Consider the following 26,172-nt stretch of genomic DNA (forward strand, 5'->3'; position numbering starts at 1 on the left):
GCGATTCCTAAGGTCCGCTTTTAATGTGACCTTGGGCCACAGGAAAGACCTCAACGATTTCCATAAATTGATTCCTGTCACCTCTAGGCCTGAAGGTTTGGTCGGCGTCGCGGGGATGCATTCATTCCGCGGTGGGGCGTAAACTTAACTTGGCCCCCAATCCCACTAGCATGTTAGTTACGCGTCGTTTCGGCGTGGAGCGCACTTGGGTGAACTTGGCATCCTTTTCAAAAAACACGGTTTTATGTATTGCTACCTTTTTGTGCCGCTTTCTCATTAGACAGTGCTTTACAAGAACTTGAAAATTACGCATTCTGCCAAAAAAACAAGGCCGAGATACACATGAGGCTAGCAAGACAACGAAGCACACTGTGAAGTATCGGGTTACATTCCAAGGTTGACATGAGGTTCTTCATCTGGTTTTTATTTTAATATTTATTTATTTTTTCTTCTTCGTTCTTCCATATCCAATCAGGGGCCTTAATACGAGAGCACACACAAAGGATGGCCACTCGACAACGCTCACGCTTCTGTAGTAAATTTTACTAAATTCTCTCTGAAGCCCATGTTTTTCATAGATTTTGTCAATCCTCAGAATCCCACTGCTCCTTCAGCCTTCACCATGGCTTTGAACTTTTTTAGCAGGTTCTCTTATAACATTAAGGATGCCTCTGAGAGCCACACTATGCTTGATGTTCTCAATCAGGTATGTCTACTGGCGGTACTATAACTGGGCTGAAGCTCGCTAATACGCAAATCTTCTACTTTCTAGGAATATCCCTTCTTTGTCGATAAAATTCTATCCACGGCTAACTCGCCACGATTTCATACCATTGCCTTCACATTGTTGACGTTATTTGTTTCTACATACGTTCTATCCTTTCTTTCCTTTATGAGGGCTCGGGGCAGCAAGAAGTCCGGAAAGCCAGTACCAACACTTCCATATTACCTCCCAGGACTATGCCATGCCTTCAGTCTGGAGTGGAGCATGGCCAGCTTCCTAGAAAGCACAGTGTTAGTCCCTCGGTGCCGGCAGACTTGTCACTGCTAACAAATGGTTCAGTAAACGTTGGGGGTATATTTCTCCCATTAGAGTTCGAGCCGGATCATTTGGATTCACGATGATTGTCAATCCAAATCACATTAGGACCATACTACGCTCTTCACGAATCCTGACTAACAGACCTATGATGGTTTTTGTCATGGAGAAATGGTTCTATACGCCTAGGGAGTCCTTGCATTTCTATGCTGCTCATGGTCCCCACAACTCAATGCCAGGAGAGAAGCCTGAACATATCCATGATTACCAAGCCAAAATCAGCATCAAGTACTTATCCGGAACCTATCTCTTGGCAATGTCGGAGAGATACCTTACAATTCTCAAAAATAGGATATTGAAGCTCGATATCCCATCCGACGGCTGGACAGAGATTTCGGACTTTTACATTTGGCTTCAGAGCCAGGTCACTCCTTCCGTCATTGAAGCTATGATGGGATCTCAAATTCTAGAAATGTATCCTGGTATTGTGGACGACTTCTGGGAATTTGATCGACAAATCGCAAATTACTCCCGTGGATTGCCTCGCTGGATGATTCCGTCTGCGTATAAAACGCGCGATCGCTTGTTAGCCAACATCAAAGCATGGAACACAATTGCAAACCGTGAATCTGACTGTACGCAACACGGAGAAGAGGGCCCTGAGTGGGATAAATTCTTCGGAACCAAGTTCATCAAAGCACGTGAAGATTCTTTGCGAAAACATGGTATGGATGATGATGCGATTGCATCTGAGAACCTTGGCCTTCTATTTGGGTATGTACTTCATTTTCCTTCTCTCTCCATTGGAAGATCCGCATTAATATAAGATTAGATCTAATGCAAATGCTGTTCGTGCTGTCTTCTGGTATATTTTCGAATCTTTTAAGGATTTGGATTTGCAAGAAGGCCTGAGGAGCGAGCTGAAGGACTGTCTTAAGTCTGAAGCTGGTGACTTTGATATTCCAAAGTTCTCTACCAAGCCCTTACTTCAATCCACGTATGCAGAAGTATTGCGTCTTCGCGTCGCAACAACCATGACTCGCACAAACGAGGATGATAATTTCAAGCTGGGCCCGGATTACACAGTTGACAAGAATATGACGATGACAATATTTTCCTCACTCACGGCTCGTAATAGACAGGCCTGGGAAAACATGAGACCTGAGAGCGTGACCAAACCCCTGGATGAGTTCTGGCCAGAGCGCTTCATTGTCCAGAAATCTAACAAAGATGCAAGATTCAGTGTTGAAGGCTTGACGGAATGTTGGATGCCTTACGGAGGAGGTCAGCGGATGTGCCCTGGTCGCCATTTTGCCAAGAACGAAATCATCGGTACATTGGGATTACTTTTGGAATTGTTCGAATGTGAGCTGGTAGATCTCCGGCAAGCTGAGCAGGTCAAGCCTGACAAAAGATGGGTGCCTTACGGGACTTTGCCGCCTACCAAGAAAGTGGCTGTGAGACTTCGACGACGTGCAGAGTAGCGTTGCAGTATCATGTGTGAATAATAGGAAACCTACCTGGCTTCGAATATATCAAAACCTTAGCTATGAATTTGAAGAATCACTAGTGTGCCAACCCAGCTTGGCAAGATAATAAAGTAGATGGCAAGTCACGCCAGGAAAATCGCCGCCTGAATCATTTTTGAACTCCTAAACGTCAGCAAATTTCATGTTCTGTGACTTTTGTTAGAACCAATCATCTGCAGCTGTTTCAACCCATGTAGCTTCAAGCTCTTTAGTCTCTCAACAGAATATCTCTAGTAACATTTATGGTGGTCGCTGTACCCGTAGAAAGTATACGAGTGGTTACGATAGGTTTGATTGGGAATTCCCTCCAAAGCGGTATGTCTCGGTTTTATAGTTTGAAGCCCTAAATACCCATGCGGTCCTACGAATTTCCATAACGAAAGCAATCCCGGTAGCACTCAACTTATGATCACCATCTAGACTGTGCCTTGAAAAGCGAACGAACAATTAATTCATTAAACAACTGCGATATTATGACATAGACTCTTTTTTTAAGAGCTAGATTCTTGCTTCATATCATCCTATGAAAAAAGTCGCCTTGCTCTAAACCTTCTGTCCATCCTCCGACCGCTCCGCTTTCCTAGTCTTAGCCCCAGTGTGACTCCATAAGCCGGTTTCTCCCACCCAAATTAGTCCAGTTCGCGAAAGATGTGGTGTTTATTAGTACCCTATGAGGCAATACGCGTCATAGCTCACATGTTCTTTTTTGCAAAGCTACTAGAGGCTTGTCGGAAGCCTCCCACTATCATTGAGTAACTTTGGTAAATGCAGACTAGAGAAAAGAGTTAGCACCCAAGATAAAAGCTAGGGGGGTCAGCGATATTGGAATCCTTACAGAGTGGAATAATAATCCAGAAGGCATTGAGGAAGATAAAGTACCCCCAATAATAGAAAGTCTCCGGGCGGGCATAAGACCTCCCATGGTAGATTTCCTCCATTATGCTTGTTGCATAATACAAAATATCACCATAGAACTGACCCATAGAGACAATCATCTGTGTTGGATGGCGGTGAGGAGACTCCGAAACTATCATGAATGCGATGGTATAGCATAGGGGGCCCCACGCAAACTGCACAAATTAGCATAGTTAACCACGGACGGGATGAAATGCCTCAAACATACAGCTGTAACCGTCTCCATGCAGAGTACAAAGGGCTCCATGGTCATGTACCGAGAATCAGCCTTCGCATACTCCTTCCACATCTGACCAAGAAGATCAAGTCTACGTGGCATGGTTTTGTGGTTGTATACAAAGTACCCTTCCAGGATGAAGTGTATACACCCACCTAATAAAATAACGTTAAATCATCAGCTCAGTCCAACTATAAGGCAGTATTGGGGCCGAGGCAACTGACTAAAGACAAACCATCCAACCAGAATCTTGTCTGTTCGTGATATGTTCGGCTTTACGGTCTTTAGAACAGCCGAGCTGAATCCGATCACACCAGCGACCGCAACAGCGAAAGTTCCAAGTAGGGCAGTGGTACTCATCTTATTGGCAACATAGCCAATAGGATTGAGATCAGGGGGGGTAAAATGGGTGATTCAGTGCGGTCGCCATGCTGCTTGAGGGGAGGGGTCGGGGAATCAACGTGTGTACCGGTGGTATCCAGGCGAGTTGGAATTTGCTAATGGGCAAGAAACAAAGTAAAACGATAGCAGCTCTTAAGGGTCAAGAAGAACTGCTCCCTCGGGCCGATCAAAGATTTGACCACGCCACCAGGGGCTTCAACCGCTCCAATAGAGTAAAGAAAAACAGGGATGCTGGCAGCGGTCGACGCTAACTGGAATCAGTTTGTGCATGCGTCTCAGCCTCGATTGTATCCGTGCCCTTCGCTACGCTGCGACCCACCCATACGCTTCCCCATATGGGTGCGTCACGCCTCATTCACCACCACACGTCTATCACCAATTTCTTTTTATCAAATCCTACACCCAGCTATTACACCCACCCAGCATGTCTAGATCCTCCAATTTTAACGAGGATAGTATGGCTAAGGCCTTCGCAGCCGCTATGAGCCAAAAGAAACCGAATATTTCGAAAATTGCGCGTGAATTCGACGTGTCTCGCGAGACCCTTGCAAGCCGCATTAAAAGTGCGAAATCGCCTACTTCTACAGGGGCTTCGCGCCGATATGCCCTTCAAGCCGACCAAGAGAACGCCTTGCTTAACTGGGTAGGCCAGATGATCAGCTGGAACCTTCCTCCTACTCCTGCTCTTATACAGGCGTGGGCGAATCGTACCCTTGAGCGATCGGGCCAGGCGGAACGCCAGGTTAGCAAAATGTGGGCATATCGCTTCATTAAGCGTCTTCCAGATAATATGAGCCTCACGCCAGTGAAGCAGAAGACTAAGGAATTGAAGAGAATTCAAGCTGAAGATGCCGGCTTGCTTGCGCATTGGTACGACCAGCTAGAAAGTCTTCTCCATAGTGTACCCGCACGGCTAGTATACAACTTTGCTTCCCAGTGCTAAGGCTTCGGGCGTTGCCAATGCATCAATCTGATCTCAATTGCCCAACGCGTAGCCTCCATAATCTGCCCAATCAAGCTAATAAGTCTCCACGTCTGGCCCTGTCTTCCATATACCAGTGGAGCGGACAATTGATAATATCTCATTTGGCCATTTCTTGTCGAGTAAGGGAGGGTCAAAGGGCTTCTCGCGTATCGCATGCAGCTCTGTATGATTCTCTTGTTCGACCTTCCAAACAGAAGCCAAGGTATTGAAAAGGGGGTATTTGATAAATTTCATTACTCCATTTGGGAAACAAGAGTACTGGTCCAATTTAGAGCACTGAGCCCATTCACCAATAAGAGGGCTTATAACAAGCTGGACAAGACGTTCTTGAGATGTGTGGATTTGCGTGAAGAATTGCTTGACAAGGCTCTCGCTCATCACACAGTTGATAATGTAGTCGCGAATGAACCATCTAGGGCAAACATCACTACCCCATTTGAAATCCGATGCCAGACCCTTTTCAAAGTCAGTCAGCTCTCGCAACGGGACTGGCATCATGTTGGCATCCATTTCCGGTAAGCAATTCAACACAAGGTCGAGCTTTTCAAGGCACGGGAACCGGCTCAGAGCTCTCGATAGATCTGTTTGGGCACCTGGACATCGCTGTACGCAGACTTGTAGCTTCTGTAGAGATGGACAATGATCGGCCAACTCTCGAACATGCTCAGTTGAAAATATTGGCCCAGCTTGCCCCTTTTGGCACAGCCGTGATAGAGAAATGCCTCTGGAACGTGGATGAGGTACTATTTCCCTATGTAATTCCAGCTCAAGGAGAGTCTGTCCATGCTTACAGCCAAGCATATTGTTGGCAAACTCAGGAGTATACATTCCCAAAAGACAGAGATGTGTTAATGGGGGTAGTGAACTGAACATTGACTCCGCAACTTGCCAAAATCTTGGTTTATTATCCTTCGGTGGAAATAAGGCAAGAGTGAGTCGCTGTAGTTGTCGGAACGGGCGCATATTTACCATAGACCGAAGTAGTGTCAAATCTTCAATACAACCAGCATTCAAAGATCTCAGAACACTGAAATCGGTGATTGTTTGCCAATCTTGGAACTGCACAGCTGTCATTTTGGTGTGGAGAGGCCATGACATGGTTTCAATTCTGGCAGATCCAGGTGGTTTGTCACTTTTGGCTCCTATGTCCACATTGGCTCTGTTAAGCTGCTCTTGACCGGTCGGAGAATTGTATTTATCGCTGATTCGCAATGCGATCTTCTTAAGATTAGGCGCATGTAACACAATATTCTGAAGGACCCTATCCGGATGCTCATAAAACCGAGGAAAACCCTCTAAACAGGTCAAGTGAACAGCATACAGCATTGGTGAAGAAAGCCAGACCGGGTCGATAATAGGAAACGAGAACGTTTGAATGGGGTTTTCTTTTATCAAAGTGCTGAAGATAGAGACTCGACAAGAAGGGTGATATTGTGAAAGAGCCTCAAAAAGCTCGACTGGGCCACCATGGAAGACAACTATGTTCACGTCGTGCAAACATGGAATTCGTCGAATGAGATCGATAATAGGACTCCAATCTCCCCTAACGTAGAAACCAGCTCTCGGGACGAAGTGATCCCCCGAGAATGCTCCCTCCAGAGCACGAGAAATTTGGGAGTTCTGACCGCGAGTCTTGTCCTCAACCAGAGGCTGTGTGTGATTGAGGTGAAGTGTCTTATGCCACGCACCCGGCTGCCACTTTGCCACAAGGCTTAGTTGTCTTACGTGTGCCAGGATACGTTGGTCATCCGGTATGTTGGCAATTTTCCCTTCTCTCAAGTGGATAGTAATATGCCGGTACAAGAGTATTCTGGCGATTTCATTCCATTCTCGGTTGACTAGGCACAGGGCTTGTAGGGTTTTCTTCGAGATGTGTCTTGTCTGTCGCTTAGATTAGAACTATTTATTATTTCTTTAGACAGAGAGGCTTACCCAATCAGCTATTATGTACCTGATTTCCAATGGTAACTGATCCATCGTTCAAAATTCAAAGTTTCGGCAATAGTGGTCATATATGATCAAGAATAGTAAAAGGTGTCCAGTGGTTGTCTAATTAGTAAAGAACACGGGAACCTTGGAAACTTGGATGTGCTGACAAATGTATTTCTCCACAAATACGTAACGTAACAGGAATGCCCTGGTAACCTATTTTACCCCCTTACACACGGACACTCCAGGGCTATCTACCTGTATCCGAGGTTGGGATTCGTGAATCTATGGATATGTACATGTAATTCTCAGTAGCTATGGCCATGGCCAATATCTATAGGAGTCCTCCCAAGATTGTCATCTTTCTTCCTTGTTACTTTCCATCCAGTACCAGAGAGAAATTAAACAAGGTCCATAGCGTCCTCTTCGCTGGTTGACACATCCTCAAAGGTGAAAAGCATATGCTGGCACAGCCCCCAGAAGCCTAACGGTTGCTCATCTTCTGAATCTGAGTCTTCTATTTCCGAATCCGAGTACTCCTCTTCCTCCTGTTCATCATAGTAGACATAACACATATTCCTCAAACTCGCTGCGTTTCCACCCTCGTCCGTGTCAAGATACACATTTGGCGCACCCTCCATGACAGTGCTGCTTGTCCATATCATAATACTGTAGACAGTTTTCACACCTAATTCCGCCTTGTGATTGATGAGAATCCACGCTTGCGGATTTCCATTTGGAGTCCCAAGCAGTGCGTCAAATTCTGTGGACCCCTGATAGAAGAACGTAGGTGTCGACCAATCATTATCCTGCATTACCGTGTTCATAACACTCCTACTTCCAAGATTCACAACATCCAACTGAATGACATATTGCAGAGTCGTGACGTCCTCTGCTTGGCTCGCCCATTCAATATACATCACATCCGAGGACTTGCTAACAGTGAGCTCTTCAACAGTCTTCTCCGTTACTGTCGATGGCCACCATGACTGACCTGAGGATTGACCGTACATATACTTCGGGCTCCATGCAGAGTTCACAATAATAAGACCACCTTCGACATTATACCAATTTTGACTCATAGCCACGCCTGTAGGAGCGTTGGGGCTGAGTGCTTCAAACTCCTGAATGAAAGGAATGTCCATTAGCCTAAGCTCTTTCCCGACAGTTTACGTAGGATAGTGATAAAGGAGGATATCCAAAACAGCGCACTCAATGCCGCATACATACATCCGCTGTGAGAACCCCATCCGCACCAACTATCCACCTCCAGTCGACAAGCACATTATTTACCAAATTCACGCCCAACCCATCCAGTAAAGTGAGGTCCAAGTAGCCACGCAGCTTTGTCTCAATAGCTGCAATTTCGGTGACGGTCCCTGTATACTGTATCCAGCCAGCGTCCGTCAGATCAGTTACCGTCGTGTATTTTGCGGCTGGATCACCGATGAGCTTCTTTGTTGCCTCAGCATTATCCATTTGAGTCACACATATAAGGTTGTTTCCCTTCGTCGCACATGTATCATAAAATGAAGCGTCGGTACGGGGGGGCAAGCTCGACGGCGCGGCTGGCTAGGGCATGATCTTGCTTCGGAGCATGCCAGCTCAGATTAAAGCGGAAATTATTTGCATTGAGGGTTGACTCTGTGTTAAATGGGGTATCTCGGGCCCATGAGTCACCCGCGAGGAGTCCAGCAAGGAAGCAAAAAAGAGTGGCAAGAGTGATATCACGTTTAGGATAAACCATCGCTCAGATGGTCAAGCTCAATAAAGAGCGAAAAATAAAGGAAATAAAGGAGTATTGATGAGAAGTAGAAGTCGAAAATGAGAAATAGAATAAAAGACTTGATATGAACTTGAGGATAGTGCCTAGGACATATATAGGAAATTTTTAATATGAAATTAACCCCAGAGGCAGGTATTTGTAAAGTAGCATACTATAACCTTCGAACTTCGGAGTGCTGCCCCAAATTCCTTCAGAGTGGGCTTCCGAGGTGGTTTTCAGTTCAACCAACATTCATTCATCCAAATTTCGGTCTTCAAGCATTGGTATTTTAAATTGTTTTTTTTTTTTTTTACAAACAACTGAACCCCCTTGTTTTCGCGATTCCATACACTAGCCCATACGCTAGCTATGGCATGTTTCCGTTAAACAAAAATATTGTGATTGATGAAGTCCAAGTAAGTTAGCGCGGACCTAAGAGAGATAGCTAAAATAGGAAATGACTACGGGGCAGGGTAGTTCAGCCCATTCATCCGTATATGTGTGGAGATAGAAGGGAAAGGGATCTCGGATAAACCTGATGTTCCTACGGTAAACTAATAGGACTTCGGGATCTCACCGAGGGTCAAAACAATGTCGCAAACTTGAACGTAAACTTGACCTTTCGATAAATTAAACTAAACTTCCAAGCTAATCAGTGTGGTGTTAAACCTGAGTAGGCTATTAATTTCCACAAGGATTTCCCAGGGATTTCATTTTAAACAAAAAAAAAAAGAAAAGAGCCCCCCCCCCACTGTCTCCACATAACATGAACTAATACTTGGCGACGGTAATCTGCGGAACAATCAAAGCTCACAAGATCCACATCTTTTGGCAGAGCCCTCGCTTAGACAATGGTCTTTTGCTGGACAGTAGCTTGTCAAGAAGGCTTAGCCAGCGTCATCCCCCTGGAAAAAGAAAAAGAAAACTAGTAGAAAACACTAGTGTCACGCTAACTTAGGCTAAGATACGTACTTTTTGGGTTTCAAATATTGATTCTTAAAAAAAAAATTAACGGTGGACATACCACTGCTAGCGCTACCTTGATAGTGTATAGGCTACTAAAACTGGATATGGGGGCCGGGAGTGGGAAATATCCATAGCCCGTGGAAATCTACCGAGTAATTTTGGTTCCGATGGTTCCTGTCGATACAATGGTCTTACAAGAGCTTTATCAGCATCAAATTAAAATTACAATACGGGGAGAATCCCGAGGACTTGCCGATTGGACATCTCGGATAGCTCCGTGCCGCCATCCATAGATGATCCTGCACATGGCCCGGGCGGGGAACCCTTGGAATACGGAACGTTACGGACTCGGAGTACAAAGAGCCCTGGGCTACGACGATACTATCAATATACCTAGAGATGTTCCAAGATTTTAAGTTATACCGTATGAGGAATTCAAGATGTCAGTGGAATACTTGCAATCTCTTGAGATTTCTAGCCTAAGGGCTCTGCCAAGGTGGGGCTGGGGCTGATCTCCTCCCTGTTTTCGGATTTATCATCATGTCCGGTATTCCGGCAATTGATGGTATAAATTTTGTTGCACATATAGTACTAGAAGCCGAATTATAGTCACAGTATCTCACTTCCAGGGTTCAGGGTCCAGTTACATCGAAATAGTATTAATTGCGCGGCGGAGTGCCGTCGTTAAGCACTCAATGTCGGTCTTTTTTATGAGAAGACACTGCTGAGAATTCGTTTCAATGATGCTAGGTATCACTAGCGGCGCTATGTTTCACCCGAATACTTTCGAAGGAGAGCCTCGGAAGCTCGAGTGTGTTAGTTCAAGTTAGTGTAGGATTAGGAGTGTTGACTAAACTAGGCAATGACTACTCCGGACTAAGCCAGAGGAACTAGGGAACTAGCGTATATGCGGTCTGGGTGTGTCTTATCCTTCTTACCTCATACACTCCTCCCGTTTCTACCATGTCTCCGGCGGTGATGAGGGATTCGGTGTCCAAAGACATTTTCTTGTCGAGCTAGTGATAATAGTGGATGGGGTTCGGAAACTACGATAAGAGTACCTGCTTATGAGAGGCAGTTAAGAAGCAAAGGAGAAAAGTGATGCTTAATTGTAGTTATAATTAAGGGAAATTATGATAAGGTGTCAGCAATTCAGGCTAGTTTGTTGTCGGTAAGCGAGTGGCCACCCCACCCAATTTTTTCGCGTCGCGTTTCGTGCACCTCTTTTCTATCAACCACCATGCCTCCAGATCGTACTCAACAGGCTAAAAAATTAGCCGAACAAGAAGGGCGTATCTTGTTAGCTATACAGTCTATCAAAAACGAAGAAATACGATCTGTTGCCGAAGCTGCACATCGATTTGATGTACCTCGTACAACCCTCCGTCGCTGTATTACCGGTGATACTTTTCGAGCTGATACTTGAGCAAATAGTCATAAATTGACCCAACTTGAAGAGGAATTGCTTAAGCAGTGGATATTGTCTTTTGATTTACGTGGAGCTGCCCTAACACAAGCTTATGTATGAGAAATGGCAAATATTCTACTTACTAAGTGTGGTTCTATCTATATTTAAATAGTTGGTGAAAAATAGGTATATAACTTTATTTAACGTTATCTAGAGCTTAAATCTCGCTATTCACGATGATATGACTACCAACGAGCGTAACAAGATGATCCAAAAATCATCCAAGAATGGTTTAATCTAGTCCAAACCACAATCTAGTAATATGGTATCTAGACCTGTGCAAAGCCCATGGGCAAAAAAAGTGGGTCTTTACTAAACTAGGATCCCCTTTAGGTTAGATCCTTTCTAGAATACTACCTAATCTAGTAATTTCTAAGGAAAATGTAGCTTAGACTCACCTATGGGTTACCCATGGGTTTTGAACCATGGTCCATGGGCCACCTTTTGCACAGGTCTAATAAGGGGAGTATTGTTATAATAATATTAACGTAAGCCTAGCTTATGGTTAGTGACTGAATAATCAAGTAGAATCTATATACTACCCTTACTAAGAAATTTACTATGTATGTTGGGGAGGTAATGCTAGAGGAGCTAGGGATTAAGCTAGTAAACAATATGGTTATGAACTAGAAGCATACAGTGGCGGTGGATAATACGTACCTAGTATATTTCCTACACCTTTCTAATTCTACTTTACCTACCCAAAAATGCTTATAAGGAGATAAATATACTAATCAAATAACCAGGCTATTAGGGCCGACTACCAGTGCTGGTACAATACCGCCGACGCCGCCATAATCGTCGACCTTACCTGGTACCCACGTACTAAGATAATGGAGCTCATAGCCAAGAAGATGTGGTCCTCCACTGACCAGCTCCCAGCCGTCCAGCAGCTGTCAGACGTAATGTGAATCGAGTGGTCCACGCGCGCCGCTGACCCCAAATCCATCAAGTAAATCTTCCAGATGAACGTGGTCAACCTGGAAACACGGGCCATCATCGAGGAAGCGATCAGTCTCTACGGGGCGGATTATGAGGCGGATGATGCGTCTGCGGACGAATTGTCTCTTTGGGAGTTTGACATGACCACCGAGTCGGCAGGCGCTTCTGGGGACGCCAAACGAAGCTGCCCAGGCTTGGTTTCTGATTAATCATAAGACGGCGCTGGGGGCGGATCAGACCGCGACCCCAGTGACGGGAATGAAGACGATTTCGAAGGTGCGGGTTTGGACGAGTAAAGATAAGTGCTATATTCCGGATTTGGATGTGGAGGACTCGGACTCGGATGAAGATATGGATGACGCGGATGAAGATGAAGAGATGGAGGATGCTGCGGGAATGGGGCCTTGTTATCATATGTTGTTTTACATCGTTGATAGTTAGAGTGTTGTGGGTTGAGCCCGAGGTCCACGGGTATGGGTGGAGGAAAGCGGAGCAGAGCAAGAGTTCGATGTAGCTCTACTAGATATTTTTGCCGTTAGACAGGAGGTAGGCTAGATACAAGTCTTGCCTTCGTTCAAGAATAGTGAATGGGAGATTATGCGGTTTGCTATAGGGACTAAATTTCAAGTTTGTGCTATGACTTGTTGCGCGAGACCACCATAACTGGCCATAATTGTAGATGAATCTTTTGGGTCACCAATATCAAATCGCCAACTGGTGAACTGATGAGCAAACGACCCATTCTGCTGCCCACCGCCGCTTGGTATTGGATTTCTGTATTATTCCCGTTCTGCCAGGCTGTAACTGCGACAAAAATAACACCCTCGGGGCCGTGGAAGGCAGTAGTAAAGGCGCTAAGGCTAAGCTTTTAGCTCTATGTAGTACGACTTAAGCGATCTCACTAATGACAACAAAAATATCCAAGTTTGAACGCACTTAAGAACTTTTAATTACCTAAACTAAATAAGCTAGGCAGGGATCTCAGCCCCAAATGGATATTAATTTCCACACAAATTCTAAGGACTTTCATACAGGATTGAGAAAAAAAAAATACAATCAACATGAAAAAAAAAAAAACCAATCCATTATCTCCACCTGGGCACGTAACATGTGGCCCCACATAACGTGGGAGCTTAGCGACGGGACTCCGCGGAACAATCAAGGATTCAAGGGTCACACCATTTGATGGAGTCTTCGCTTAGAAAATTGATATATTGCTTCGAATAATAGCGCTAGAATAGTTCGCTGAATACTACCTTGGTTTATCGGAAATCACTCAGCGCTGCCCTGGTTGCGGGACTTTTGCGATCATTGTCAAGCATTGAAGGTGCAGGTGATCTACCGTGCCACGTGCTTCGCCGCACGGATTTGACTTCTGTTTTCCAGAATTGAGTGCAAAGTAGGAAATTACGCTGTCTACAAGGCCCTTCTATTAATAATTAATGCTACTATACTTGTACTACGAGGACTGAAAATTCGTATATCCACTAAATCTATTACAGGCTCCAAGAGTGACGGGGCATGGGATACGAGTAGTTGCGAATTAGACTCGGAGCACTTGAAGTCTTTCGTACTCAGACTTAGTGATTGTGTATTTCTTACATGGAGGTTGTTCAACTCATATTTTGCATCTGATACCGATGAATTTCACAGATCCAAGTATATGGTAAGTGAAAATATTGTAGTATTGTTCTTAAAGGGTTGTTTTTACAATCTACAATAGTTCAGACAATATTTTCATCAGCTTAAAATCTATTTCTTAATGACCTTGGCAAAATTCCAAGTGAACTCCCGAGGTCGAAGTAAATATAGAGACACATGGACTAGTAATTCAACAGCAGGATTCTGACTTCATCCGGGATGAGGATTTGTGCCAACATGCATGTCAAGGGAAATGAAGAAATCCGCCATCGAATCTCAGGCAATATCTTCAATCAAGCAATCACACCAATGCAGACATAGTATCCCAACCACAGATCGCTACAAGTGTCACCAATAGTAGGATTCCACTCGTAAAGCTCGTCCAGCGTAATCCCAGCATCGCTAGCGATGGTTGCACACTCATCCCCACTGACAACCAGATGGAATGCATCACAGTTATCGACCATGCCAGTTTCAATGGGAGTAGGGGTGGCGACTGGCGTGGTAGAAGCAGACGCAGAGGTCACTACGCTGGTCACAAAGGTAGTGGTAGAAGCAGTGGTTACCACTGCCGAACTGACACTAGCAGCCACACCAACGCAAACATAATCATCTACCCAGAGATCAGCGCAGGTACTGCCAACTGCTGGATTCCAAGAGTAGAAGTCGGTCAGACTAATATCATAGTCGCTAGCGATGGTTTCACAATCATCACCACTGACGACTAGATAAAACTCATCGCAGTCACTCACCATGCCAGTTTGGATGGGGGAGGGAGTTGAGACGCCGGAAGAGCTTAAAGAAGTTGAAGAGGCCGAAGTAATTGTGCGGGTCGAAGAGGTTGAGGAGGTTGAGGAGGTCGAGGAGGCCGAAGAGGCTGAAGAGGTTGGAGTCACAACCAAAGAAGGCTTTGCAGTAGTAGACCCGATATAGGTGTAGGCTGCAAGTGGGACCGGGACAGTAGAGCCCACAAGGTAACTCGAGGGCAGGTAAGTGCCAACAACAAAGTTAACCTGCACACAGTAATATAAATCGGGAAGCATTTCACAGCTTGAACCAACATCCATTACAATTGGGTTCTGCATATGAAATTATTAGCCAAAAGACAAATGCAAAAAGGAGGGGCGGTTGATTACCCATTCCTCAAACTCTTCAGGAGTAATCTCGTATGTCACCTCGACTGCCTCGCAACTCGAGCCTTCCACATACAGGTACCAGAGACTACAATCATCGTTGCTGCCTGGGGCGGCCACGCCGCCGGAAGGCGGGCTGACGAGATAACCTGCAGCCTGTCCCAGGCACAAGCTAAGTGCAGAGAGAGCACAATAGAAAGACCTCATGATGTAGAGGAAAAAGCGGGAAAGGCGAACTGGAAACCTGAAACGCTGGAACTTCCAAGGTCGCAATTTGTGATTTAGTATTCGGAATGAATAGGATGCCGCAGGATTTGACCTATATGATATCTAATCTTGGCAGTGGGATTGAATGATTGAAGGAAGGATTAAAGGATTGATAACCTTGGAAAACTAAAATAGTCGGTTTATAACTCTCTCATGGAACCGGAAATTGAGAGGTCGAGACTCGGATTGGGATACCTAATTCTACCAATAGCCTCAGGATTGAGAGTAGGCCCGAGGAATATGTTGAATATCACCTGATAGTATTTTTGACAGGGATCTAACTTGGAATCAACGGGGAATCCTTTGGCAAAATCTAGTAGACGGCCCACACTCTCACGAGTCAAGGGTCGATCTAAGAGAACAAACCTGTCAGACGCTTGTCGGCCACATGTGCATACAAGGGCCTTACAAGGACGTTACAAGGATGTTACAAGGGCTTTACTAGCGTCCGATTAAAATTGCATTGTGGGTCGCGGATCATGTCGTGGAAATCTCGGATAGCCCCGTCCCGTGAGCCCGTGTGGAAACCTTGGAAGTATGAATTTTGATTCCACGAACTTCCCCGTCGCTAAGAATTGGTCTGTGTTATGGAGACACTAGTATCCGCTTCAATAGGACCTTGGCGAAAGCACTTGTGGAAATATCGATCCCCATCTCGGTATCTCTACTCTCTAGCATCCCAGTTAGCGTTCGGAAGTGCTATATGCGAATAGCCGATTATAGTGTTTTGTTCAGTCCCGTGTTGACCTCCGCGAGATTCTGGAGTCCTATTAGCTTACTGTAATTCTTCAAGCTATGCCGTTACATTTTTTCTCTACACTGACTCATTGAGGAACGGAAGTAGTCATTCCCTGGTATTTCACACTAACCAAAAGGAGTCACTGGGGAACATATGGACAGGAGCAGTTAAGATGGAATGGAATAGAGATGTAAACGAATCAGAAAAATCCCGCATCTCTCACTGCCTCTATCGGAGTGATTTTTGACCTAAGTTAGTGTATGAACTAGCTTGAAACACATATTATGGTCTAGTCTCTTTAATTAGGTAGATATAAAGAATGAATTGCTAGTTCTAATACATATTGTCTCTATATAGAGAGTAGAGCTATTCTTTGGATCGTAACTTTCGTTTGTGTACTAAATGGTCATGTCTCTGAACTAAGGCTTCTTCTTTCTTCTCCATTAACCTATCTTTGCCTAGGAGAAGGTTATTCCCTTATTTGTGACTCTAAGTGGTCTCTTCACTCATTCAATTTCTTTTTGTACATTGCCTTTGTCAATTGGGCTCATTCCCGATTTTGAACGTTCATTCTACATTTCTTTTCTACTCTTCATCCCATCATGCGATGGGCCGGTGGTTTGGCCGGCTTGCTGGCCGGGATACTGGTCTCGCAGGCTGTGCCTTGTTTGTCGTCGTATGTGGATCCAGCTGAGGTTTCCTCCTCTGTGAGTGCGTACCTGGCAGCACACCCCATTACTACACGCCATGCCACTCAGACAGCCGACGCGGCAGGTATGATGGCATCCGTCCTTGCTGGGGACTTCAAGCCCAGATTACCTGCGTCCACCCGGAGTAGATGTCCTGTGAGCTGCAGCAGCAGTGGCCTCGACTCTACTGACTGGTCGGTATACCACAGCGTTGATCGACTTGATCTCTGTAACAGCACCATGCTCCTCGATTTCAACCTGTTTAACGAGCTGGACGATTCAAAGACACACATCAGTATTGCAGCCTGTACTGCGGACTTTGTTTCCTCCTCCTCAGCAACTGCAAGCTCCCAAAATGCTACTTGTTTCCCAGGCACTGTCAGTCAGGCTACTACATCCTCATTAGAGCTGGCCTCATCAGGCTCAAAAACCTCCACTGGTGTATCCGATGTGGTTGATGCGCTGGATCAGCTCCAAAGCTTTTTCTCCATCGCCCAGCCCGGATGCAGTAACGCGATACAGATTGCCTACTCCGGCCAGGCTGCAGTGGGTGTCTTTGTCGGCTCTGGCCTTTACAGCCAGGGAGTCGTCTCCTCTGTAATCGACAAGTTTACAGCTCAAGTTGAAACAGACGGCACCATTGCCGAGAAGACTTTGATTCAGACATGCAGCGACTCCACAGCTAGATACTCTCTCGGCGTTTTTGCCAGTGCTGAAGGAGATCTTGTTTCCGTCCAGAAGGCGATTCAGTCTTGGAGCAATGGCAGTTGCGTAACTTCAATGGATGATTCGACTCAAAAGTGGCAGACTCTGTCATTTTCAGTTCCATCCTCGAATAAAAATTCATCTTCTGTCAGCAACTCAACCTACCTGGCAGAAAGAGCAGTTTTGCCCGGTCAGAGGCGATCAAACTCTCACTCAACTCACGGCTACTCGCATTCTTATCTTCACTATGGTCGTGCAATCAACACTCAACTGGAGACCCGTGACGACAGTGATGAGTGCACCACGATTCAAGCTGTGTCAGGTGACACAACTAGCACTCTGGCTAGTGAGTGTGGCATAACCCTTGCTGATTTTGACAGCTATAATGCTGCAACCAACCTCTCAGATATCCAAGCTGGGCAGCACCTCTGCTGTTCAAACGGAACTTTGCCTGACTATACACCTCAGCCTGATGCGGATGACAACTGTTATTCCTACACAGTACAGACGAATGATACGTGCAGCGCTCTGGCAGCAGCATACGATATCACTGTCCTAGAGATCGAAGATTGGAACACTGGAAGCAATGGAACCTGGGGCTGGATGGGCTGTGGAGACCTGCTGGTGGGTATGCATATCTGCTTAAGCAGCGGGTGGCCGCCAATGCCTTCGACCATTTCGAACGCTGTTTGTGGTCCACAGGTCAATGGCACTGCAACTGCAACACATGGCACAGATTTAAGCACTCTGAACGAGTGTCCTCTGAACGCATGCTGTGATATCTGGGGCCAATGTGGTATCACCGCAGAATTCTGTACCAAATCCAACTCGACAACGGGCAACCCGGGAACAGCAGCCACGGATCAGAATGGATGTATCTCAAACTGCGGCACGGATATTATTGTCAGTGACGCTCCAGCTGAGACTTATTCTATTGCTTACTTTGAAGCCTATGACCAAACCCGACCGTGTCTGACAATGTCTGTGGATCAAATCAACACCACATTTTATTCTCATGTCCACTTTGCCTTTGCCACCCTTACCAGTGACTATGCTATTAACGTCACTGGCCTTGAGGACCAGCTTTCTCTGTTTTCAAACATGACTGGGGTTAAGCGTGTCTTGTCAATTGGAGGATGGACCTTCTCCACTGATCCATCCACATACATGATCTTCCGGGATGCTGTTACTTCCGCGAATCGAGATACTTTGATCACCAACGTTGTTGATTTCTTGGAGAAGTGGGATCTTGATGGCGTTGACTTTGACTGGGAGTATCCGGATGAGCCAGATATTGAGGGAATCCCAGCAGGAACCACTGCAGACAGCACCAATTACTATGTCACATTGGACCTACTGAAGGCGGCCATGACATCAGGGAAGACAGTATCTCTCACTGCGCCTGCTTCCTTCTGGTATCTCGAAAGATTCCCCATTGAAGCAATCAGTACTGTGGTTGATTACGTTGTGTTCATGACCTATGACTTGCATGGCCAGTGGGACTATGGCAATGCTTACTCGGATGACGGATGCTCAGGTGGCAACTGCTTACGATCCCATGTCAATCTGACCGAAACGCTCAGCGCTCTGTCTATGATCACCAAGGCGGGTGTTTCTTCAAACAAGGTGGCCGTCGGAGTAGCTAGTTACGCCCGCTCATTCGAGATGACCGAGGCTGGCTGCTGGACCTCAATGTGCACCTACACCGGACCCGACTCTGGCGCTTGGCCAGGACCTTGCACAGATACCGCGGGATATATCTCGAATTATGAGCTCGAGCTGGTGATGGCAGAGAACCCAACCGCAGTTCAGTACTGGTCCAATAGCTCATACACCAACATTCTGGTATTCAACGAGACTCAATGGGCTGGTTACATGAACGACACCAACAAGGCGGTGCGAACCATTTTGTACGAAAATCTGAACTTCTTGGGAATATCAGATTGGGCTGTTGATTTGCAATCGGAGGACGGCAATGAAGACAGCGCCGGATCTGGTGTCATTTACATCAGTCCTATCATCTTCAATGAGACCATCCCACAAGTCGCCGGTTACCCACCATTCACGATGGTATGGCCTACCTCTTCGGTTTCGCCGATGGTTGTCGAGTTCCCCCCGTATCCGTACGTTTACAATGACGGAGGCTTTGACTACACTTCTTGGCACTCCGTTGCTTCAAGGACGGTTGATCAGATGAGCTTCTTCCAGTGGTCAGGACCAGCTTCGGGTATTCCGACCACAACATACACCCTTACCAGCAGCTACAGTCCCTCGCCAATCACGATCATCGGCGATGAAGGAAATCTTCCCATTGTGATTTATCCACCACCTATTGAGACACCCTTCACAACCCCGTATGCCGTTGTTGATGGCAAGAGTTACATGGTCATGGACGGCACTATCACATTGAACGCTACAGACGGATACGGACTTGCTCTTGTTACGGGAGTTCCTTCTCCAGCCACCACGCCCGTGACAGTCACAAAGTATATTTACATCGAGGACCCGTTCACCACCGCTAGCTCAACAACAAACAACACAGTAGTGCTTGTCGTCTTACCCACTAACACGGGAGGCTCCGACAATACGAATACGCTGCCACAGACTACCTCCACATCGGGCACGATCACATACACCTGGTCAGAGCAGCAGATTGATAGCCTGGCCACGATTCCAACTACTACTACCATTACTACAACGGAGGTGGACGACAAAACAACCTCTACTTTAGTTGTGCCTGTCAACACTGGTGGCTTCTATTGGTCTCCGGTGCCGATTCCTGATATCCCGTTGCCCACAGTTCCTTTCCCTGATTTGGCGCCAATTCCAACGCTCCATTGCTTCACACTATTCGATATTTTCACTATTGATTGTCCGCCAAATGGTGATAATGACGATAGTTCAAGCAAATCCACCAAGACCGTCAGGTACACCAGTGGAAAGGAATCGCCTACTTGCTCTCCCAGCACTGCCAAATCTTGCGGTACCCTTTGCACCTCTAACTGTGATCCTTCATCTACCTCCACGTCGACGACAACAACCTCCTCCACTACCTGCAGTTCGGAGTCAACGGTTACCGACTACTGGGTCTCTTGTAACTCTGCATCGTGCGTCACAACAAGCACCGCTACGGCCACTGGATGTGATGTGACAGCCTCTACGACAACCACGGGTATCTACTGTGCTGTGAGCACCACCTACGATATCTGGTCAACCGATGACCAGGGTGAGAACGGCATTCAATACTACACCAGCACAACAACAACCATTCCAGAGGAGGTTGTTGCAGGTGGGACCACATATGTGGCCGGTTCCAATGGGGCCGTCACACTCGGCAATGGAGATGTCTTCACTGTCCCTACCGGCATCACGGGTACAACGACCGTAACCCTGGGCACAGTTGTTGCCACAGTGGACCCCGCTGAAACGACTGTCATTCAGGTGGCTGATACCGCTACCTCAACCTCAATCTCATCCACATCCAAATCTACTACCTCCACGTCCAAATCTACGACTACAACTTCTACGACTACCAAGAAGACCACCAGCACTACCACAACAGTCACAATCCCAACTGCGACCGAGTTTTGTGCGAAGTATGTCATTGAAAATGAAGAAACGAAATTGGACAAGTACGGTTCTGAGTACGATGAATTCGTGTTTGTTATGTGGGGTATCAAGTGGTCCGGAACAATGGAAGATATTGAGGAATCTGAGATTGAGGGCCTTTTGGAGGATTGCGGTATCACGGCAGATATCCATGTTGCGATTGATACTCCCGAATGGGGTACAGTAGCAATGTGGAATAACGGCGAGACTGATGTTGTCACTTCATGCGTTAAACTGAGAATCCAAGCTTTGGGTGGTGGCACACCTGACTGTCAATGGATTTACAAGACATCAGAAGCTGATGATTATACTGCCAAGGACTCGGCAGAAGCTGAGATGACATGGATTTATAAAAATCATCCTGATGTGATTTCGGCGCCATATCCTCTCTCAACTTGAACAGTTTAATTTGCAATCTGATCTTACAATGTCGACAACGAGTCTGCCTTCTTTCACCAGACTTTTGTTTTATGTATATTTTCTTCCCAACTTGAACAAGAGCCACCCAGAGAAATGTTCCCTCAGCTTTCGTCTCAAGGGTCTACTAAACATATTCTAGCAAGGTGTTATCATCCTGTAGAGACTCAAGCTCCGGTATCTTACTTGAAATATAAGCTCCAATAGCTCGAGATACAGACTCTGCATTTTCCTGTAGTTCCAGGCTTAGTATGGATTGCGAGTCGTCGAGCCATGTACGCTGTGTAATATGGTTCTGGCTAGAAATGATCTATTTGATGTGCACTAACTTAGTCCTCCTTGCTAACAGCAAGATGCAGAGGGGTTTGCCCAACATTATTCTCTATGTTGAGCTCTACTCGCGGATCCAATAATAGCAGTTGAAGAATAGCATACTGGCGATGCTCTATAGCATAACATGACTGCTGTCATGCCGGCGGAGCAACGATCATTGACATCGATATCCCGTTGCTGGAGTAGTTGCCTGACGATGGTGACCGTGCCATAGGCAGTCGCAATGGAACGAAGGCCGCGGCCTCTGAAGTCGCAGGAATAGCGAACATGTGCTTTATGTTTGAGAAGCAAAGCCACCGCTTGTGGGTACTGTACGTGCATGCGGAACAGAACAAGCGTTTCGGCAAAACATATTTCCGGGCCGCATCGATCACGCCGCAGTACCTTGGTTAAGTTACTGCCCCTTTCAAATTCACGCGTCCAGTCACGAGCACCATGCATTCACAAGGCATACCATGGCTGCTAATTATCAAGCCGAAATCATAAAAGCCCATCCTATCGGTGATGGACTTGATGTCTGGAGAGCATCATTCCGCTCGATCTGTGCCACGAGAAGCCTACCTGCGACAACTGACGCATGCAGTCATCTCATGCAAGAAGGGAAGGAGCACTATTATCCTCATTTCTGTTCTCAAATCTAATCAGAAGATCTAACAGACGTCGGCAACATCCTACTTGATCTGTTGTTCGCCTTGCGAAACGTTTCGACATCTCAATTTCTTCCATCGAATACAAGTCATGGAACTCTTCAACAGGATCTCCGAAAGTTGATATCCGCGGTTGCCTCCGAAACATTTGATCTCGCCCATATATTGCCTTTATTAAATGCAGTCGTTGCGTGCAAGCCTGATAGTGATATCTGGGAATGCGTGTACTGTACAATGCAGTCACCGAGCCAATTCCTCCCCACGATCCCTTGTGTCCTCCCTGCAGCAAACACCATGGATTCACAAGACGAGTAGCTTCGCCAATTCTTCCGAGTACCGCCAGGATACTGTACTACCTTCGATGGGATGGGCCAGATTTCTTCTGTCCAATGACCTCTCTTTCACACTGCCTGGAGGGCCTGTGGACTAGCTGGATCTGAGGTTGATCGTGACAAATCAACTATCCAAAGATTATGTCTTTGATCTTCCTTTCTCTCTCTCGCTATCAGAGCCACAAGTTACTTCATTAGATCACCTCCAGCAGCATATCCTTCGAGTCTTATAGCAATGCTGCGCGTATGGGATCTCGAGTGAATTCCTTGTTGAATTGACCATTTGGCCCCGGCGAGGCCAACAAATGAGCTTACCTGTGGAATCGACGCCGCCAACATCTACGGATGATTGTCCAATGTCCCCTTTGGGTCCAAGATCATTTGTAACAAAGATCACCGGCAATTTCTAAATTGTTGTGTCCAGGCCTTGCACCTGACCGACTTTTCTTCCAGCTAATGGAGAAATTTGAGGATGAATCGGGATGACACATTCTGGTCATGTTGACAGCAACTACTAGGCTGTGTAGATGCCAAATGTGCCTTGCAGGCTTTCCAGAATTAAACATCATGGTTGGTGAATATTCAAATGGGTATCAGTCTACGGAATGCGGTGAAGAACCCCTATTGACTCGCTTCGCGATCGCGATGCCCTAAAGCAAGATTGAATTTGAACATCCTCTCAGTGTCTGTAACACCATGGAACAGAATAATACTCCATGGAAATAGCCGTACATACGGAGTGCACTTACAATCCCATAGTACATAACACTGTATCTGAATAGTATGCTAGGATGAGGATCTGAAAGGCAGCCAGGATAAGAGTTTTTGGCATTACCGAGTCGAAGTGTAAATGTAGCTTGCCAGAATATTGCGACCAAACCAAAATGGGGATCGGTTATCGTCAAATTGTTTGACAGCCAGACGCTGTTCTTTAGACACCAGTAAATAAATAAACCCACTAATTGTTATATCGGGTTAGACTAGCCGCTTCATAGGCGCTCACGTGATGTGTTCGTGGTCGTTGACTAGGTAACGTAGCCACCTTATCCACCTCAGGTGCAGCGAAGTACGTCAACCCCTATCGCGATTGCTGTGACGAGAACTCTAACTCGACAAAGAGTCAGTCATCTTGAAATCTCGCAATGGAGAATCCAATAGAGCATCTGCACAGCAGCCCACTGCTTTCACTTGGGAGCCCTTGCAAACCTTTCGATAACAACAAACAAGCCGCGCCGCTCATCTTCTTTCTCCACCCTGGTTACGCAGAAAATCACAATATCCTCCTCACCCTCCCGGCGCTCGACTCTGGGGGCATTCATCATGGAACGGCGCATACTGCGTGCGCCATCCTCGCCAACTGCCGATGGGATGGCTTCTTGTCATTGCATCGCGATGGCCCCAGATTGTCTGCTGATCTGGACGATGTGCTCCCGCATCGTCAATACTACTTCCGCATTGAAGACGAAGAGCTATATCCAGTCGTCCCTACGTTCGATCATTTTCGCTGCCCAACCTCCCTGCCGCCTTCCTACTTATCCGCTCATGTTGAATTTAGCTCGGCTGACGACGTCATTCGTCGCGATGTTACCTGCCGGATTACCGCCTCAGCGCTCCCGAACGAGACCGCACATATCATACCCGCTGCGTACAGCGACTGGTGGCAGCGCAACAGCATGTTCCTGCACCAAGTCAATCCTGACCAAGGGGTCGATACTCGATGCGCTGACAATACCATTCTGCTACGTCGGGACTTACATAAGATGTGGGACGACCACAAATTTGTGATTGTGCCAAAAGCAGGAGAGTGGGTGATCCACGTGTAATGGAACTCGTCGATAGCCGAAGTGCAGGAGCGATATCACAATCTCAAGTTACAGCCGTTAGCTGGAGTGTCCAGATACTTTTTTCTATGTCGATTTGCCCTTGCTGTCTTCTCCAAGAGCCTATTTCTTGGCCAAAGAGTACTGAGGAAGTTGGCTCTCATAGAAGGTGAGGGTACGACTAACCTTCAGATTCGAGACATGACGGCAGATGAATATCAACGGAAGTTCTCGGCCGGTTCGAGGACGAATAGTAGAAGTCAAAGTCCCAAAAAGAGGCAAAGAAGTGTGCCAGGGAATGAGGATGATGATGCCTCTGGGATCGAAGAATCAGAACTCCTTGAAAATCAGGACGAGGAAGAAGAGGAAGAAGAGGAAAGAGGCAGAACCCGGAAACGAAGGTGGTCAACCGAGACTAGCGACGGTCTTGGCTTTTTCAGCGAACTCAAGGACCCTACAACCGGGGCTTTGCCTGACGGTCGGAGCAGCCAGAGTCCCGGTCCCCATCGTAAAATGCCACGATTCTCAAACGTTCGTTCTCTACATACGCCACCAAGGTCAACAAGTCCGATAGGGCAATGACGTGGCCAGCTTCTGTTGGATATACTTGAAACCTAATATGAGACCATGAGACTGTGACTTTTCGCACGAAGACAGCTTTGTGTAAGGCTTACCCTAACACAATATCAGTATCAGTTAAACGAATGATCTAGACCTGTATTTTTGAACGTTTTGACAACAAGAAAAACACCGTGGGGCGTAGGTCTGAGTGTATGTTAGTTGAGACGAGAGATGCAGGATGGGAGGCGCTGTGACCCGAGGAGTGGTGGGAGCAATCAATACCACATTACTCATAGCTGGCAGACGAAGGTAAAGGGCGGGTGCGACGACAAACAGGATCAAGATCACATATTTAACAACAATAAAGTAGATAAGTAGATGTGAGTGCTACAACCCACCATTCAGGAGACTGCACCTGAGGTTCCAGGCCTATTCATGCCAAGATGTCCCAGCAGTATTATATATCGCGCACACAAAATTTCTCTTACATAAGATAACGACAGTAAAAATATAAGGTGGTAGCTTCACGACTGAGAGAACCGGATATTGTAGTAACCCGTTTTACTAGCAATATTGACCAGCATCTTGAGCTCTCCTCCTCTCAGCTGCGTGAATATGTCGTCCTGATTGTGACTTAGCTAGCGTGCTTCTTTTTGAGCACGAGGGGAACTCACCCGCAACATGTGATCCAATGACATATCTACTAATTTGTCGGGCAATGTCTGAGCAGGTGCTCTCCACGGATTCAAGGGATTCATCTTCTTTCGAAGTTCTTTAACGATATCTGACAAGGCAACCAGCTTCATTGTGGCCGTGTTCATGTCTGCTGTGTTGATCTCACAGCTGTGCTCTACTCCGGCTAGGATTTCCTTGTCTGAGCATGTACTTGCTGCGTCGAGTTCGCCCATTCGGAAGGCTACATACCAATTTTCACATCGCCACTCTTGGTAAAGAGAATCGTGTCGCTAGCCAGCGAGGTAAGTGCATATTGGCAATTCCGCAGGTATCGTATACCCGTGAGAATCTGGATAGTTTGCAATTAGCGCCCTAGGCCATCCATAGGGGGAGCGTTAAGTGGCACTTACTGGCCAAATTATGGAGACCATCTGCACCTTACGGATA

At 46.4% G+C, this 26,172-nt stretch overlaps 12 protein-coding genes across 12 annotated transcripts; 7 read left to right on the forward strand and 5 right to left on the reverse strand.

Moving 5' to 3' along the window:
- Positions 1-1,187: 1,187 nt before the first annotated feature.
- N7483_013166 (uncharacterized protein) lies at positions 1,188-2,523 on the forward strand (the record flags this gene model as incomplete). The annotated part of the gene is made up of 2 exons (XM_057096593.1): positions 1,188-1,813; positions 1,872-2,523. The coding sequence occupies 2 exons, from the start codon at positions 1,188-1,190 to the stop codon at positions 2,521-2,523; spliced, it is 1,278 nt and encodes a 425-aa protein (XP_056942564.1).
- Positions 2,524-3,260: 737 nt separating this feature from the next.
- On the reverse strand, positions 3,261-4,060 carry N7483_013167 (EXPERA domain-containing protein; the record flags this gene model as incomplete). The annotated part of the gene is made up of 4 exons (XM_057096594.1): positions 3,261-3,340; positions 3,404-3,638; positions 3,692-3,855; positions 3,925-4,060. 4 exons carry the CDS (start codon positions 4,058-4,060, stop codon positions 3,261-3,263), a joined length of 615 nt encoding a protein of 204 aa, XP_056942565.1.
- Positions 4,061-4,526: 466 nt separating this feature from the next.
- On the forward strand, positions 4,527-5,045 carry N7483_013168 (DNA-binding domain-containing protein; the record flags this gene model as incomplete). The annotated part of the gene is made up of 1 exon (XM_057096595.1): positions 4,527-5,045. The coding sequence occupies one exon, from the start codon at positions 4,527-4,529 to the stop codon at positions 5,043-5,045; it is 519 nt and encodes a 172-aa protein (XP_056942566.1).
- A 75-nt stretch (positions 5,046-5,120) lies between these two features.
- Positions 5,121-7,064, reverse strand: N7483_013169 (uncharacterized protein; the record flags this gene model as incomplete). Its single annotated transcript, XM_057096596.1, has 2 exons — positions 5,121-6,968; positions 7,020-7,064. 2 exons carry the CDS (start codon positions 7,062-7,064, stop codon positions 5,121-5,123), a joined length of 1,893 nt encoding a protein of 630 aa, XP_056942567.1.
- Positions 7,065-7,417: 353 nt separating this feature from the next.
- On the reverse strand, positions 7,418-8,495 carry N7483_013170 (uncharacterized protein; the record flags this gene model as incomplete). The annotated part of the gene is made up of 2 exons (XM_057096597.1): positions 7,418-8,170; positions 8,247-8,495. The coding sequence occupies 2 exons, from the start codon at positions 8,493-8,495 to the stop codon at positions 7,418-7,420; spliced, it is 1,002 nt and encodes a 333-aa protein (XP_056942568.1).
- Positions 8,496-11,776: 3,281 nt separating this feature from the next.
- N7483_013171 (uncharacterized protein) lies at positions 11,777-12,126 on the forward strand (the record flags this gene model as incomplete). The annotated part of the gene is made up of 2 exons (XM_057096598.1): positions 11,777-11,821; positions 11,962-12,126. 2 exons carry the CDS (start codon positions 11,777-11,779, stop codon positions 12,124-12,126), a joined length of 210 nt encoding a protein of 69 aa, XP_056942569.1.
- Positions 12,127-12,180: 54 nt separating this feature from the next.
- Positions 12,181-12,598, forward strand: N7483_013172 (uncharacterized protein; the record flags this gene model as incomplete). The annotated part of the gene is given in 2 exon segments (XM_057096599.1): positions 12,181-12,354; positions 12,374-12,598. 2 exon segments carry the CDS (start codon positions 12,181-12,183, stop codon positions 12,596-12,598), a joined length of 399 nt encoding a protein of 132 aa, XP_056942570.1.
- Positions 12,599-14,091: 1,493 nt separating this feature from the next.
- On the reverse strand, positions 14,092-15,138 carry N7483_013173 (LysM peptidoglycan-binding domain-containing protein; the record flags this gene model as incomplete). Its single annotated transcript, XM_057096600.1, has 2 exons — positions 14,092-14,877; positions 14,935-15,138. The coding sequence occupies 2 exons, from the start codon at positions 15,136-15,138 to the stop codon at positions 14,092-14,094; spliced, it is 990 nt and encodes a 329-aa protein (XP_056942571.1).
- A 1,401-nt stretch (positions 15,139-16,539) lies between these two features.
- Positions 16,540-21,339, forward strand: N7483_013174 (uncharacterized protein; the record flags this gene model as incomplete). Its single annotated transcript, XM_057096601.1, has 1 exon — positions 16,540-21,339. One exon carries the CDS (start codon positions 16,540-16,542, stop codon positions 21,337-21,339), a length of 4,800 nt encoding a protein of 1,599 aa, XP_056942572.1.
- Positions 21,340-23,811: 2,472 nt separating this feature from the next.
- Positions 23,812-24,492, forward strand: N7483_013175 (HNH endonuclease signature motif containing protein; the record flags this gene model as incomplete). The annotated part of the gene is made up of 1 exon (XM_057096602.1): positions 23,812-24,492. The coding sequence occupies one exon, from the start codon at positions 23,812-23,814 to the stop codon at positions 24,490-24,492; it is 681 nt and encodes a 226-aa protein (XP_056942573.1).
- Positions 24,493-24,690: 198 nt separating this feature from the next.
- On the forward strand, positions 24,691-25,071 carry N7483_013176 (uncharacterized protein; the record flags this gene model as incomplete). Its single annotated transcript, XM_057096603.1, has 1 exon — positions 24,691-25,071. The coding sequence occupies one exon, from the start codon at positions 24,691-24,693 to the stop codon at positions 25,069-25,071; it is 381 nt and encodes a 126-aa protein (XP_056942574.1).
- Positions 25,072-25,574: 503 nt separating this feature from the next.
- On the reverse strand, positions 25,575-25,958 carry N7483_013177 (uncharacterized protein; the record flags this gene model as incomplete). Its single annotated transcript, XM_057096604.1, has 2 exons — positions 25,575-25,673; positions 25,725-25,958. 2 exons carry the CDS (start codon positions 25,956-25,958, stop codon positions 25,575-25,577), a joined length of 333 nt encoding a protein of 110 aa, XP_056942575.1.
- Between the last annotated feature and the right edge of the window lie 214 nt (positions 25,959-26,172).

Source organism: Penicillium malachiteum (genome assembly GCF_028827825.1).
Source record: "Penicillium malachiteum strain IBT 17515 chromosome Unknown utg000005l:1.0-9002435.0:326005.0-9005861.0, whole genome shotgun sequence".
Classification (NCBI taxonomy): domain Eukaryota; kingdom Fungi; phylum Ascomycota; class Eurotiomycetes; order Eurotiales; family Aspergillaceae; genus Penicillium; species Penicillium malachiteum.